Here is a 13,347-nt window from a genome sequence, read left to right as displayed (position 1 = left end):
CGGGGGTGCTGTGAGGAGACACCACCCCTCAGCTGCATCACAATCGCCTGATAGTTTGACAGATCTGTGACCTTTCGGAAATGACAGAAGAATCCACAATTGTTCTGCAAATGTTCATCAGCAGGGAGGACAGGGGGGTGTAGAGGTTCCACGCAGAATAACGCAAACTACCAAGAAACACGCGGTCTAACGCGGCGCTGCACGGGGATTTACGCACAAAACATGCGGATTTTTCGGAAGTCAGCTGCAGTTAAAACTCGTGCACGTGGACTCTTACCTGTTTGTGCAGCAACATGTTCCTCTGTGCGTCCTCGGTGTAGGTCCGTGAGTGACTGATGCTGACTCTCCACACCGAAGGACCACCGGAGAGGAGGACCGTTGAAGAGGAACAGCAGCGAGGGAGGGGGAGGTGGCTGAAAGGAGCGGACAGGATTCTGATTGGTGCAGCTGTGGAGGAGGGCTGAGACAGGAGCCACTGAGCTGTGGTTAGCTCCCACTGAGAGTATTTACTCACAGGACAGTAAGGTGCTTAAGAAACACTACAATTATTTTTATTTTTTAAATTTTTTATTTTATTTTTTACAGTGTATCAATAATCTCTGTCTCTTGGCTGCTGACGCTCGTCTGTAGCCAAACCGCTTCCGTAAAAGTGAAACTTGACTAAAGATCGGGCCCTGAAACTGATGCTGGGTCAGTTCGAAGATTTTTATTTGAAATTAGAAATGAATCAAATATACTCTGAAGCCTAAATTTAACCAAAAATTCATTTATTAATTAATTCATGTCAACACTCGCTTCAAGGTGCTTTACATGGTGAGGTAGACGGCTTACAGAGAGATCTTTGCTCACTTCCAAAGAAATGAACAGTCTCTACATTTTAAAGTAGTTTCCTTTAAATGGAGAGAGAATGTCAACCAAAAATCCAGAAAAAGTGCATTATGTTAAAATTGATTTGCATGTCATTGAGTGAAATAAGTATTTGGTGCTCCGGCAAAACAACACTAACAACACTAACAACACAAACAACTCTTATTGGCAAGCACAGGTTTGCACACATCTCAGGAGGGATTTTGTTCCACTTTACAGAAAATCTTATTCCTTTAGGTTTCTTGGCTGCTGCTTGGCAACTTCAATTCAATAGTTTTATTTCTACAGCACCAAATCACAGCAACAGTTGCCTCAAGGTGCTTTATGTTGTAATGTAAAGACCCCACAGTGCTACAAAGAAAACCCCAACACACGAGCCCCTTCGAGCGAGCACATGACTTGAACTCAAAGCTTCCCTCTACAAGTTTCTGCAGGACTGAGATCTGGAGAGTCTGGAGCCACTTCATGACCTTAATGTGCTTCTTCTTTGACCACACTCAAATATTTCTAGATCACTGCTAAGCTGGAAGAAACATTCAAGGCCCATCTTCAGTGTTCTGGCTAAGGGACCGTGGTTTTACGATTACAAGTGCCATCTCTTATCCCCTACAGGGCAGCATGAAGTTGTCCTGTGTCCTTAACAGAGAAACAGTCTCAAAGCGTGATGTTTCCACCTCCATGCTTTACTGTGGAGGTGGTGCATTTCTGTTCCTCCGAACATGATGATGCCAAAGAGGTCTGTTTTGGTTTCATGTTCCCGCAACACTTTCTCCCGTCTCTGAATCACATTGTTATGCTCCTGGGTCGTTTGACCCAGCGTTTTGTGTTTAGTATTATTTTATGTTCTAGTTTATTCTGATTTTGGTATCCTGTGTCCTCCCCCGGTGCTCTGTTCGTGTCCCTGAGTTGTGATTGTCCTGTTTTACTTTGGTCTGTCTCTCTTGTGTCTAATCAGGTTCAGCTTGTGCATATTTATGGTCTGTGTTACCTGGTGTATCTCTGCTGCCCACCGCCCTCTCTCCCTGCATATTATGAGTTCAGGTTTATCTTAGTTTCTGTCCTCGCCACCTCCGTTGTATTATCTTTATCTGTATTATCGCCTCATGTAAATCAAAGCTCCTCACATCTATGTCAGTCCTTTTTTTCACAACACCATACGGCTGCAGCTGCAGCTGTGACACACGTTCACTGGCGAACTTAAGCGCACCTGCCTCCTTAACAAGCTCCTCTGGTGTAGTTCGCCTGATTCAACACATTTGTCATGATCGTCCTCACAACACGAGGCAAGATCTTGTAGAAAGCCCCAGACCGAGGCCGATTGATGGTCACCTAACATTTCTTCCATTTCTGAATAACTGCTCCATTATTATGTCAGTCGTCTCACCTGCTCATCGAGCTTTTTTGCTGATGGTATCGTAGCTCATTTCAGCCTCCTGCAGGTCTACAAGCTTATCAGACCTCCAGCTCTTTGGTCTTACGGCGGCGGAGGAGAGGTTGGGATGGCAGAAACTGATGGACTGGTGCCTTATACACATATCAAGCTGAGATCTACCTTGGCCTCCAGTAACACTGTGAGGAACCTTGGAGTCATTTTTGACCAGGATATGTCCTTCAACGCACATATTAAACAAATATGTAAGACTGCGTTCTTCCATTTGCGCAACATCTCTAAAATTAGAAATATCCTGTCTCAGAGTGACGCTGAAAAACTAGTTCATGCATTTATTACTTCCAGGCTGGACTACTGCAATTCATTATTATCAGGATGTCCAAAAAACTCACTGAAAAGCCTTCAGTTAATCCAAAATGCTGCAGCAAGAGTCCTGACAGGGACTAGAAGGAGAGAGCATATTTCTCCTGTTTTGGCTTCCCTTCATTGGCTTCCTGTTAAATCCAGAATTGAATTCAAAATCCTGCTCCTCACATACAAGGTCTTAAATAATCAGGCCCCATCTTATCTTAATGACCTTGTAGTACCATATCACCCTATTAGAGCACTTCGCTCCCGCTCTGCAGGCCTACTTGTTGTTCCTAGAGTATTTAAAAGTAGAATGGGAGGGAGAGCCTTCAGTTTTCAGGCCCCTCTTCTGTGGAACCAGCTTCCAGTTTGGATTCAGGAGACAGACACTATCTCTACTTTTAAGATTAGGCTTAAAACCTTCCTTTTTGCTAAAGCATATAGTTAGGGCTGGACCAGGTGACCCTGAATCCTCCCTTAGTTATGCTGCAATAGATGTAGGCTGCCGGGGGATTCCCATGATGCATTGAGTTTTTCCTTTCCAGTCACCTTTCTCACTCACTATGTGTTAACAGACCTCTCTGTATTGAATCGTATCTGTTATTAATCTCTGTCTCTCTTCCACAGCATGTCTTTATCCTGTCTTCCTTCTCTCACCCCAACCGGTCGCAGCAGATGGCCGCCCCTCCCTGAGCCTGGTTCTGCCGGAGGTTTCTTCCTGTTAAAAGGGAGTTTTTCCTTCCCACTGTCGCCAAAGTGCTTGCTCATAGGGGGTCATATGATTGTTGGGCTTTTCTCTGTATCTATGAAGCGCCTTGAGGCGACATTTGTTGTGATTTGGCGCTATATAAATAAAATTGAATTGAATTGAATAGATCAGGAATCTCATCATCAATCGGGTGGCTGTAGCTCAGGTCATCTACTGATTGGAAGGTTGGTGGTTCGATTCCTGGCTTCCGCCTAGTCTGCATGTCAATTATCCTTGGGCAAGATACTAACCCCAAATTGCTCTCCGTCGATGCATCCATCGGAGTATGAATGCGTGTGAATGTTAGCTATAAAGCACTTAGAAAGATGTGCTTGTGCGAATGGGTGTGAATGGGTGAATGCACAAGTTGTGTAAAGCGCTTTGAGTGCTCAGATGAGTAGAAAAGCGCTATATAAGAACCATTTACCATTGATTGCTTGTAATGTGTGTGCAATGCAGGCGCACAGACCTGGGGGAGCCAGAATTCTGGCTGCGTGGTGGAGGAACAAATCCTTATTTCACTCAGTGACATGCAAAACAGTTCAGAACAAAGTCTTTTTCTTGATGCTTGGCTGATATTCTGGCTCCATTCAAATAAAACTACAATAAAAAATTACAGATCAAACTTATAAATCAGCAGTGGAACAAATACCTGCAGGATTCACAGACGGCAGCTCTGAGTGTGGCTCATGAGTCAAACAAAAATACAGCAAAAAGAAAGAATCAAGCAATCAGCTATTTATTTTAATAAAAACAGTTCTTGAATTATCAGTATAGAAGATGAAAAGTTCATCTTGTAGCTCCACATTGTGCTGCAGCCCATTTGCATTTTACAGGTTTTGGCAGAACAGACGTACAAATGTCATTAACTCAATGAAAACAATCCCATCAAGGGAATTTCCGACCTCCTGACAGGCTGCAGAGGCTTCCCACAAACATTCACATGCACACAATGAGGAAAGAACGGCAACATCTGAAGAGTGACACAATCTTTTTCTTTTATTGTTGGACTTCGGCATGGTGAGGTGAACCAGAAGATACAAAAACCGTTTTTCGGTGACAGAGGGCTCAGCTGTTTATCTAAATGCTGAATGACTTCTGTTCCTCTCATTGGTTAAAACCACCTAATCAAAGCTAAGACATGATGCCAGAGCAAACCCGGCCACGAACGCTGCTTAATGCAGTTACAACGTCTGTGGATACAGAAACATATGTAATTAGGAAGCAAAGTATAAAACACACACGCGCGCACACTCGAGTTTCAGTGGTGCAGTGCAGTGAAATCCATCAGTTTAATGTCTCTGCACGCGGTCCATGCAGAACCCACAACACACTCCTCCCCTCAGCAGGCGCTGAATGCTGGGATTGAGCTGTGGGGATGAGGCTGTTTGTGGAGAGAGGTGTGTGGTTGCACGCCCCACACAGCCTGGAAGTGGTGTACGTGTGTGTGCTGTAAGGACACGGGGAGGTCTCGGGAGGGTTTACCTGGATGACATCACAGCCTCAGTGGAAGTTTCCCTGGTGTCTGTGCCGAGGACTGTCTGAGGCTTACACGGCAACAGTTCCTGTCTCATAATACTACTGAGGAATCAATGCTGAGTCCAGACGTGGAAGCAACGGAGGCAAGTGTGCTGCTGCATGCCACGCCAACAGCAGCCGGAGAGCGCGCCAGCCTCCGGACGCTCAGTCGGACAGAGAGGGCGAGCGCAGCGACCTGCCGCTGGCCGGGCTGTTGCTGTAGGTGTGCGAGTTGTCCCGGTCTCTGTCCTTCTCCTTGTCCTTGCTCTCGTGTTTGTGCTTGTGCTTGTGTTTGTGCTTATGCTTCTTCTTCTTCTTCTTATGCTCATGGTGATGGTGGTGGTGATGGTGGCCGTGGTCGCCTCCGTGCTTAGAGGAGGAGGAGGTGGTCTCTTTGGGGAAAGATGGCACGGGTGTGGCAGGCATGGACAGCAGAGCCTGTTCGACAGATGATGGCTCTTTACCTGAAATGAGAAAGTGTCAGATTTAAAGCTGGGGTGTCAAAGGCCGTCCTGGATCATCTGTTCATTGCCACAGATAGCTGGTTACCTTTCTTTCGTCAGGTAGAGCCACTCATGCATCACTAACCATACAGCGAAAAGCGTGTTTCAGTCAGGCAAACGTGATAACCACTACACGACAGAAACTGCTGTCGATCTTACGTGCTGCACAATAATATTCAATATTTAGTATTTACTGTTATATTCACATAGATCATCGCGATGATGTTGTTTATTATGTTGCTCTTTTTTTTGCTTGTTTTCTCTTTTTTCTTTCTCAACAGGTGATCCAGGTGATCTTTGCATTTTTTGTCTGTTTGTTTTGTTGTTTTTTGCCCTTTATCACCGTTCCTCTTCCCCGCTCTTTTTATTTCCCTCTTTCTTTCCCCCAGTCAAGTCTGTCCCGTGTGGCTCTTTTAACTTTTCTTTAAACTTTTAAATCTCTTATTAGATTTTATTAAATTTATTAATTTTACTGCTGTTTTTGTCTTCTTAGCAAATTTTGTATTTATCTAACTCTCCTGGTCTGTTAGTGCCTCTATCCTGTCTGTGCTTGTGCCCGATTTGTACCCTGTTATTGACTTATGTTGACTCTCCATATTACTGTGAAGCACTTTGGTGTGCCTTCGGGTTTTTAAATGTGCTATATAAATAAAATTGTATTGTGTGTAGCAAGTGAAAATAAGATAAAATAAACAATAAAAGGTGAATCAAATAAACCAATACGCGAGGCTGGGATGGTCCGTTGGGCATCTTTCTTTGCCTTTAGACAATAATTCTGATGCAGAAGAGCCAAACGGGACAGGCGGGAAAAAAAGAAGAAGAAAACCGTGCAGTCAGTGCTGTGTGCAGAGCCCCAAATACACAACAGTGCTTTGACAGTTTTCCTACTGTTTACGCTCACTGCCGCCATCTTTGATAACTCGAGGCTGCTGTGGCTGCTTCAACTTTCTGAGTTGAGTTACCAGTTTAAAATTCTGACTGGGAACCTGGAAATATTGACCTCATTTGTTACTCACTCCAAGTTTCTTTATTTGCAGAGCAACTTTACCCAAAAAGGTTTCTACAGGTTTCTATTCCCTGGCTGGACTCAACCCAAACCAGTGTCCCAAGCTCCCCTTTAGGTTCAGACTAAGGTTCTTCAGCCATCAGTGGATGTGTTTAATAATGTCCTGTCGAGGTGGCTCTTCTATGTTCTGCCATGTGTTTATGGAGCGGCTGTTTGGTTCCTCCAGCGTAGAGGCCCGAGCACTCGTTAACTGCATGTTGGGAGTTCTGTCCTTGGGATGAACAGTGAAGGCTTCTACTGGTTTGGACTTTGACCCAGGTATCATCCATAGCTGTACCAGTGGTTAGGTTCTGTCCCTTTGAAGAGCCCAGAGCTTCACTTTCCACTTCCTCCTTGTGAAGCTTGGCTACAATGGGTGATACTGGAGATCCCATGGCACAGGCATGTTTTTATCTGGATGCAGCATAGCGTTGCAGACCTTGTTGGAGAAGTTAGTGGAGTGTTTGATGCGATGGGGTGTGTTGCCCACGAGTGAAGCTAGGCTGGTGTAGGAGCCATAATTAAATGTATTGAATTTTTTGATGATCACTGGGTTTTCATTTGTTTGGTTGCTATGGTGATGTGTAATGGGAGTCACGTGGGTGCTAGCGGTGACATTAAGAGGGCGTTGTCAGTCTGTCATTCACTGGTTTTGATTTTGACAGAGAGGAGGGCTGGGTAGTCGTAGTTTTTGTTGACCGCTACACAACATGTTTCGTCTTGTTACATTAGAGCCTGTGACGTTGTAAGAGTCCAAATCGCGAGATGACATTACTCTGTAAACACTTTAATAAACAAGCAAACAATTCCACCTCTCGCATTATTGCGTAAAGTTGACAGTGCGTCAGGCAAATAGGCGAGCTCCATCCCCGGCCTCTAGCAACTGTGGAAGTCGCTACAGCTGGTGTTTGCAAAAAGTTGTAGGTGGCTGAGTTTATATTGCTAACGATGGCTCTGAGTGGAACTCCACACGGGTTGAAATACCTGGTACTCTTCACCGTTTTAGAAATAACGAAGCCTCGTGGATGCGAGGGGAAACGTCTTCAAGACATTTAAGGAAGTCCAGTCACTCTTTCCAAGCGCCTTAGCCTCTTAATCACTCTGTGTTTATACACCACTGCATTTATAATCATTAGTTATTATTAATCGCCCTCACCCCGACCAGCTGAGGTAGACTGGTGCGCCTCACTGAGCCTGGTTTTGCTGGTTTCTTCTTGTTAAAGGGGAGATTTTCCTTCCCACTGTTGTCAAGTGCTTGATGTAGGATGTGACGTGAATGTAATGTCCTCTACAGTGGTGTGTGTGTGTGTTCCTGTCTAGCTATCTTTGTGAGGACCGAAATCTGCATTCTACTATACTTGTGAGAACCAACAGTCACTTGTGAGGACACACAACCCGCACAAGTTTGAATCAAAATGTGGTTTTAGTGTCAGCGTTACAATTAGGTTATGGTCAGGTTTAGGGTAAGGGGCTACAGAAACCATTATGTCAATGAAGGGCCTCACTAAGATAGCTGAACAGGCTTGTGTGTGTGTGTGTGTGTGTGTGTTTACCAGGTGTAGAAGGTCTCTCCAACAGATTTAGGTGATGGTGAATGAAGGCCTGACTGTCATGAACAGTTTCCATGTCAATGTCTTCATCTTCCATAGTGTTGAACTACAACAGAGCAGAACTTAATCAGAGATAGTGAATCATTCAGTTTCAATGAAAGCAGTTTTATGATCATAATGTTTTTGTGAGCCTCTATAACGAGGAGCCGTTTCTCAACATGTTATTCCAGGTTTCAGTAGAACAGCCCATCGAGTATAAACTGCCCAACATTTGTTTAACAGACTTGACATGTTAGAAAGTCTCACTGTGAACAGAGACATTGTTAAGCAGTTTTGTTGTTCAGATTTGGTGGACAGCTTAACAGAGGTATGAAGCAGCAGCAGTTGTCCAGCTGGATCTAAAGTTACTACGGCTACAGTAGTGACGGCTTCCTGTTTAAATGTCCTGCATCACCACTATCACCTGCCGTCACCATCAAGAGACGTTGGTGTTTGGTGCAGATTATACTTTTCTGTTTAGCGTTTTAAAAATATGGGTGGCTGATGAATTTTCCTTGAGTGTGTCATTAGCATCTTACTCTGATCTTGTAGCGTGCTCCCCTTCCATCATCATCCTGCTGCTGCAGCACCTGTCCTGGCTCTGGAGGAGATCCCAGTGGGGTGTCGGCCTTCCTCTTCAGGCCCTGAGGGGGCTGGCCTACGCCGCACACACCCAGTGAGACAGGATCTGGCTCGTCGTCCACCTGACAGACACGAAGCAAGAAATCAGAATGAGCAGCAGCTCCAGCTCTGACAGCAGGACGGTGCAGTAAAGTAGCTACAGCAATAGAATACACACTGTTATAATTGCTATAAACATTTAGGCTAAAACAGCTCACCAAGTATCACAAATAGCAAATCCAGCTACACAAGGACTTGAAACCTGGTTGAAAATGAGCAGTTATGATTAGATTGAAGCATCTATGGGCCTCTGCCTGTGCATACATACCTAGCTCACATTACTGTTAGAGTCCACATGTTTTTCAACACTGCCACTGTCCATCCAACAGTACGTGACAACAAGTACAGCTCTGAGTGGGAGCTAAGCAGTCCTACTATGCTACCACGTCAGGGCTTTAACGCTAACGGCTTTGGCTGATGCTAGCTTGCACACAGAGGTTGAGTATTTGAAATGTGCCTCCAGTTCACTTTAGCCCTGCAGAGGCGATTTTAGAGTGCGAAGCTTTTATTTAAAAAGATTAACACGGTCTTAAAATGTAACATGTGCATGTTTCGCCATACTCGCTTTTCCAACGGTCATTTTAAGGTGTGGGGTCAATGTGTTGGTAGAAAAACTGGGGTTAAGGGCAGTGAAGAGGACCGAGTCCTAAAATTCTGAATGTCATGAAACACTTTACATGATTTCCATCATATCTTTGAGAACTTGCAGACTTCTGAGTGTGCGCTGCAGTGTGTAATGGAGTGGTTTAATCAACCGCCGCAGAGATTTTGATCATGAACAAACAAGCAGAGCGCTGTTCTGTTTGGTGATTCTGGCTGACGCAGTGATGACGGCGTACAGCCAAATACCGCTGGCAGCATTATCCTGTAGTAGCCATAATTACACAGGGTCCAACCAAAAATAATACCGCCTTTATGAGGCAGCTTCTACGTGTGCACAGTGTGAGCGTTTCAGTGTGGCACACGTAAATCAAAAACAACTGAAGGAAAAGAAACGACCACCGAGCAGTTAGCTGCTGACATCACCGCTGGAGTTAAAAAAGAGTGAAACCCGACACGGTAACTCATCACACCGTCGTATGGCTGCTTAAACCACCAACATTTACTCCAAGTTCAACGTAAGTTCTCCAGGTTGGTCTTTGGTATAAACTCCTCGTCGTCTGTTTGGGAGCCATGCTTCAGGATATTCACTCACTCTCATGCTTAAGAAACCAGTGTGCAGTGACCCGAGGTTTGTCACGCTGTGTGCTATCCTGCTGGAAACAGCTGTCAGAACATGGTGCATAAAGACAGTGTGGGCATAAAGGATTTGGACATGGTCAGCAACGATACTCGAGTATGCTTGGGTGTTTAAACGATGCTCAGCTGGTACTGAGGGAGAAGAAAGCGCCTGTACCGTGGTTATAAAGCAGGATGGATCCATGTTTTCTGATCCTACTATCTAAATGTCAAAGCAGAAACTCAAACTCAAAACCAAGCAACATTTCTCCAGTTCATCGGGGATCTGCTGTAGAGGATTACAGTCAGTGATCAAACGGTATGAGAGCTGAGCAACAGCTGCCAGTCAGACACGTGGAACTGGGAAGTTATTTATCGCCGTCTTTTATCAACCAGACCAAAAGTGATGGGTTTCATGTCGTTGTGGTGATGAGATGATTATAAACTGCAGTTATTATGCTTGATAGAAACATGTCAGTTGATGGATGCACTTCACAGCCTCCTGCCAACAATAATAAACAAACTCTGAATAAGCAGCAACGAAGTCTTTAAATATGATTTGGAAAACGCCGTATATGGACCAGTAAACGACTTTTCCTGAGATCCCTGAAAGTGGCAAGGTTGGATATCCAGGTTGGATATCTGCATTAACAAGCAGTTGAACTGATGTACATAATAAAGTGGCCAGTGAGGATCCAGCTTTTGAGGTGAAAAACTTGATGGTTTTTACTTCCTGTTAGCTTCTTGGTAGCTGTGTAGCAGCTAGAATCCTGGGTTTGACTCCACTGGCCAGCCGAGGCCTTCCTGTGTGGAGTTTGCATGTTCTCTGGTTCCTGTGTGGGTTCTCACCAGACACTCCAGCTTCCGCCCACAGTCCAAAGACATGGATGCTAGGCTAACTGGTGACTTGACTGTGGTTGTCTGTTAGCCCTATGATAGGCTAGCAACCTGTCCAGAGTCTGCATCGCCTTTTGCAGCATGACGGCGTGGACGGATGGAGTTTTGCTTTTAAAAACAACAAAAGTGGCAATGAAGTGACTCCAACACTTACTGTTGCATAGCTCATGCCCACACCGTGGATGCCTATGCTGGCAGGCGTGTCCATAACAGCACCGACTCCCAGCTCAGGCTTGATGGTGGGATTAAGCACTGCTTTCTTCTCCTTCAGGTTGAGCACCAGGCCCAGTTCTGGCAGCGGAAGGCACGAGGGCCGAGTCAGACCAAACAACATGTAGTAGAGATTGACAGCATCGCAGCGCAGCCGCCAGTCATGGGACGTACCTGAGAAAGAAGAGGATATATCACATCATCTCCTGAGCCTGCTGTAGTACTCTCTAAGACAGCAGCTTTGAGTGCAGGCGTTTGGAAATCTACAAGCATGTTAAGCTTTTTTCAACGAGTACATGCCCGCATTTAATCCTAAGCTGCATACCGCTCGACCACACGTTTTATTTGACAATCCCAACACTACTAAATACAGATAATAGGCTCTCAGTGACAGCAAGCCTGAATGTCTCATTATGTGAGTCATTTGAGTAGTTTGGATTTGGCATGAAGCAAACTCCAAATCTTGCTGAAGCCAGCAATCCAAAGGCCAGAGGCCGGCTGTGGTTTTAAGAGATGACTGAGAAAACGACTAACAGCAGAAAGTCCTCTTAGTTTGTGTTGCCTGACCTTCAGTCAGTGAAACACCATCCTGTGTGAGTGTGCTGGTTTAACACACGGGGGAGAAAAAGGATTATAAAATGACCAACAGACTATCAGAACGAGGTATTTAAGGTTACCACACGCCGGGCAGCTCGGGTTTAAACTGGCAGCCGCTCACGCTAACCAGAACGACAAACAGACATCGTCAGGAAACAATGATCATTAATATTTATGTCCATGCCTCCAACTTGTAAATCTATAAATTTAATAACATGTTGGAATAAAAGCCCAGAAGAACATGAAACTGTGAACATATACTTGTAATTGGCTTCTGACATGGAGTGTATTTTGTTTGGCAGACTAAAGCTTTGGCTGAAAGACAGGACCCCCTGGAAGAGAAAGAAATAATGAAAACTGAGGACACAATAGAAAGCAGAGCTTTGGGTTTATATATAAGCGCTGCACCAAGATGTAGACCATAACTAGTCGAATGACCCGCTGACAACGAACAAAGGACCTACAGAACTCACATCCATGAAGAGCTTTTAACTCTCACAGTTTCCAATATTGTTTGGTTTAAATTTGTACAGTTAGCTTCTTCTGAAGACATCAAAAGATGGCAGCTAGCACTAAAACACAGAAAAACAATGTTATTTACACAGCGCCCAATCACAACAACAGTCACCTCACGGTGTTTTATATTGTAAGGTCGACCCTACAATAATACATACAGAGAAAAACCCAACAATCATATGACCCCCTATGAGCAGCACTTTGGTGACAGTGGGAAGGAAAAACTCCCTTTTAACAGGAAGAAACCTCCGACCAGGCTCAGGGAGGGGCGGGGCCATCTGCTGCGACTGGCAGCTAACAACAACTACACAGCAAAGTCAGAACGACAGCTAGCTACACAAAGTCTTATGCAATCCAATGGAAGCAGGAAGTAAGATGGTAATGAGCGGCCACGTGCTAATGTGCTAATATGTTTGGAAGGGTTGCCACGAGAAAACCTCTCGTCTCTAAAGACAACGTGGTGGCACAGAGCAAGTTTGCAAAGACTTGGAAAATCCTATATTTTCTTTACTTAACTTCCTCTCACACTGAATATACTGAGTATTTGTTTTAAATAAATCATTCATAATAAACAACAGAAAAATTTATCCATACTGAAACTGATGGTTTACTAAAGCCACACTGAAGTCGCAGAGCCACACCGCTCTCGAGAGAACCTCATGAAGCCTATTCGCTTATTCTCTCTGTAGTGGACACACAGATCACAAAAAAGGTTGAACTGAAAGATTATTTTTCCCCCCTCGGTTCTCAACAGGATGTCCGTGTGGCTGTATCATTCAGGGTATCAGATCTGCAGACACCTGTGTGGAGCTAAAGGTGTGTCGAAGGAATCAAACCAAGGCTCAAGGTCATTCTGGAGCAGAGAACATGCATCTGCAGCTTAATGCCACTTTACTTTAGTGCTAATTCATGCAAACTGGCAAAAGCTGAAGGTTTTTCTTTTATGTTTCTCACTTTCTGGAAACCAGCTGACTGAGAGACTCAAGTGTTGCATTACCAGTTTGAAAACACAAAGACAGAACCAAGTCTTTTCCAGTTCATCGGGGATCTGCTGTAGAGGATTACAGTCAGTATCCTGTATGAGAGCTGAGCACCAGCTGCTTGGTTTAGGAGTCTGACAGAAGTCTGTCCAGTCAGACACGTGGAAGCGGGAAGTTATTTATCGCAGCTTCATGTTGTTGTGGTGATGATTATAAACTGCAGTTATTGTGCTTGATAGA

General features: G+C 44.7%; 2 protein-coding genes and 1 long non-coding RNA gene across 5 annotated transcripts in view; 1 reads left to right on the top strand and 2 right to left on the bottom strand.

Moving 5' to 3' along the window:
- enpp2 (ectonucleotide pyrophosphatase/phosphodiesterase 2) overlaps positions 1-943 on the bottom strand; it is a 73,643-nt gene extending 72,700 nt beyond the window's left edge. Inside the window, exon 1 of one of the 3 annotated variants that reach the window (XM_085176697.1) lies at positions 278-943. In XM_085176697.1, coding sequence (XP_085032823.1) covers positions 278-295 — 18 coding nt within the window. In that variant the 5' untranslated portion in view covers positions 296-943. The remainder of the gene's footprint in view (positions 1-277) is intronic. The other 2 variants (XM_085176695.1, XM_085176696.1) reach the window with 2 other exon arrangements.
- A 3,028-nt stretch (positions 944-3,971) lies between these two features.
- The window catches only part of taf2 (TAF2 RNA polymerase II, TATA box binding protein (TBP)-associated factor), a 45,446-nt gene continuing 36,070 nt past the window's right edge, over positions 3,972-13,347 (bottom strand). The window contains exons 24-27 of the mRNA XM_085176682.1: positions 10,959-11,188; positions 8,548-8,712; positions 7,973-8,075; positions 3,972-5,335 (exon numbers count right to left, since the gene is read on the bottom strand). Of these exons, the coding sequence (XP_085032808.1) occupies positions 5,037-5,335; positions 7,973-8,075; positions 8,548-8,712; positions 10,959-11,188 (797 nt within the window). The 3' untranslated portion in view covers positions 3,972-5,036. The remainder of the gene's footprint in view (positions 5,336-7,972; positions 8,076-8,547; positions 8,713-10,958; positions 11,189-13,347) is intronic.
- LOC146507558 (uncharacterized) overlaps positions 6,427-13,347 on the top strand; it is a 401,529-nt gene continuing 394,608 nt past the window's right edge. Inside the window, exon 1 of the long non-coding RNA XR_014876780.1 lies at positions 6,427-7,799. This is a non-coding gene — a long non-coding RNA (uncharacterized LOC146507558). The remainder of the gene's footprint in view (positions 7,800-13,347) is intronic.

This window comes from Neolamprologus multifasciatus, chromosome 11, assembly GCF_963576455.1.
Source record: "Neolamprologus multifasciatus chromosome 11, fNeoMul1.2, whole genome shotgun sequence".
In the NCBI taxonomy this organism is placed as follows: Eukaryota; Metazoa; Chordata; class Actinopteri; order Cichliformes; family Cichlidae; genus Neolamprologus; species Neolamprologus multifasciatus.
Note: the sequence above shows the minus strand (reverse complement) of the source record. Positions and strands in the feature narration are given on the sequence as shown.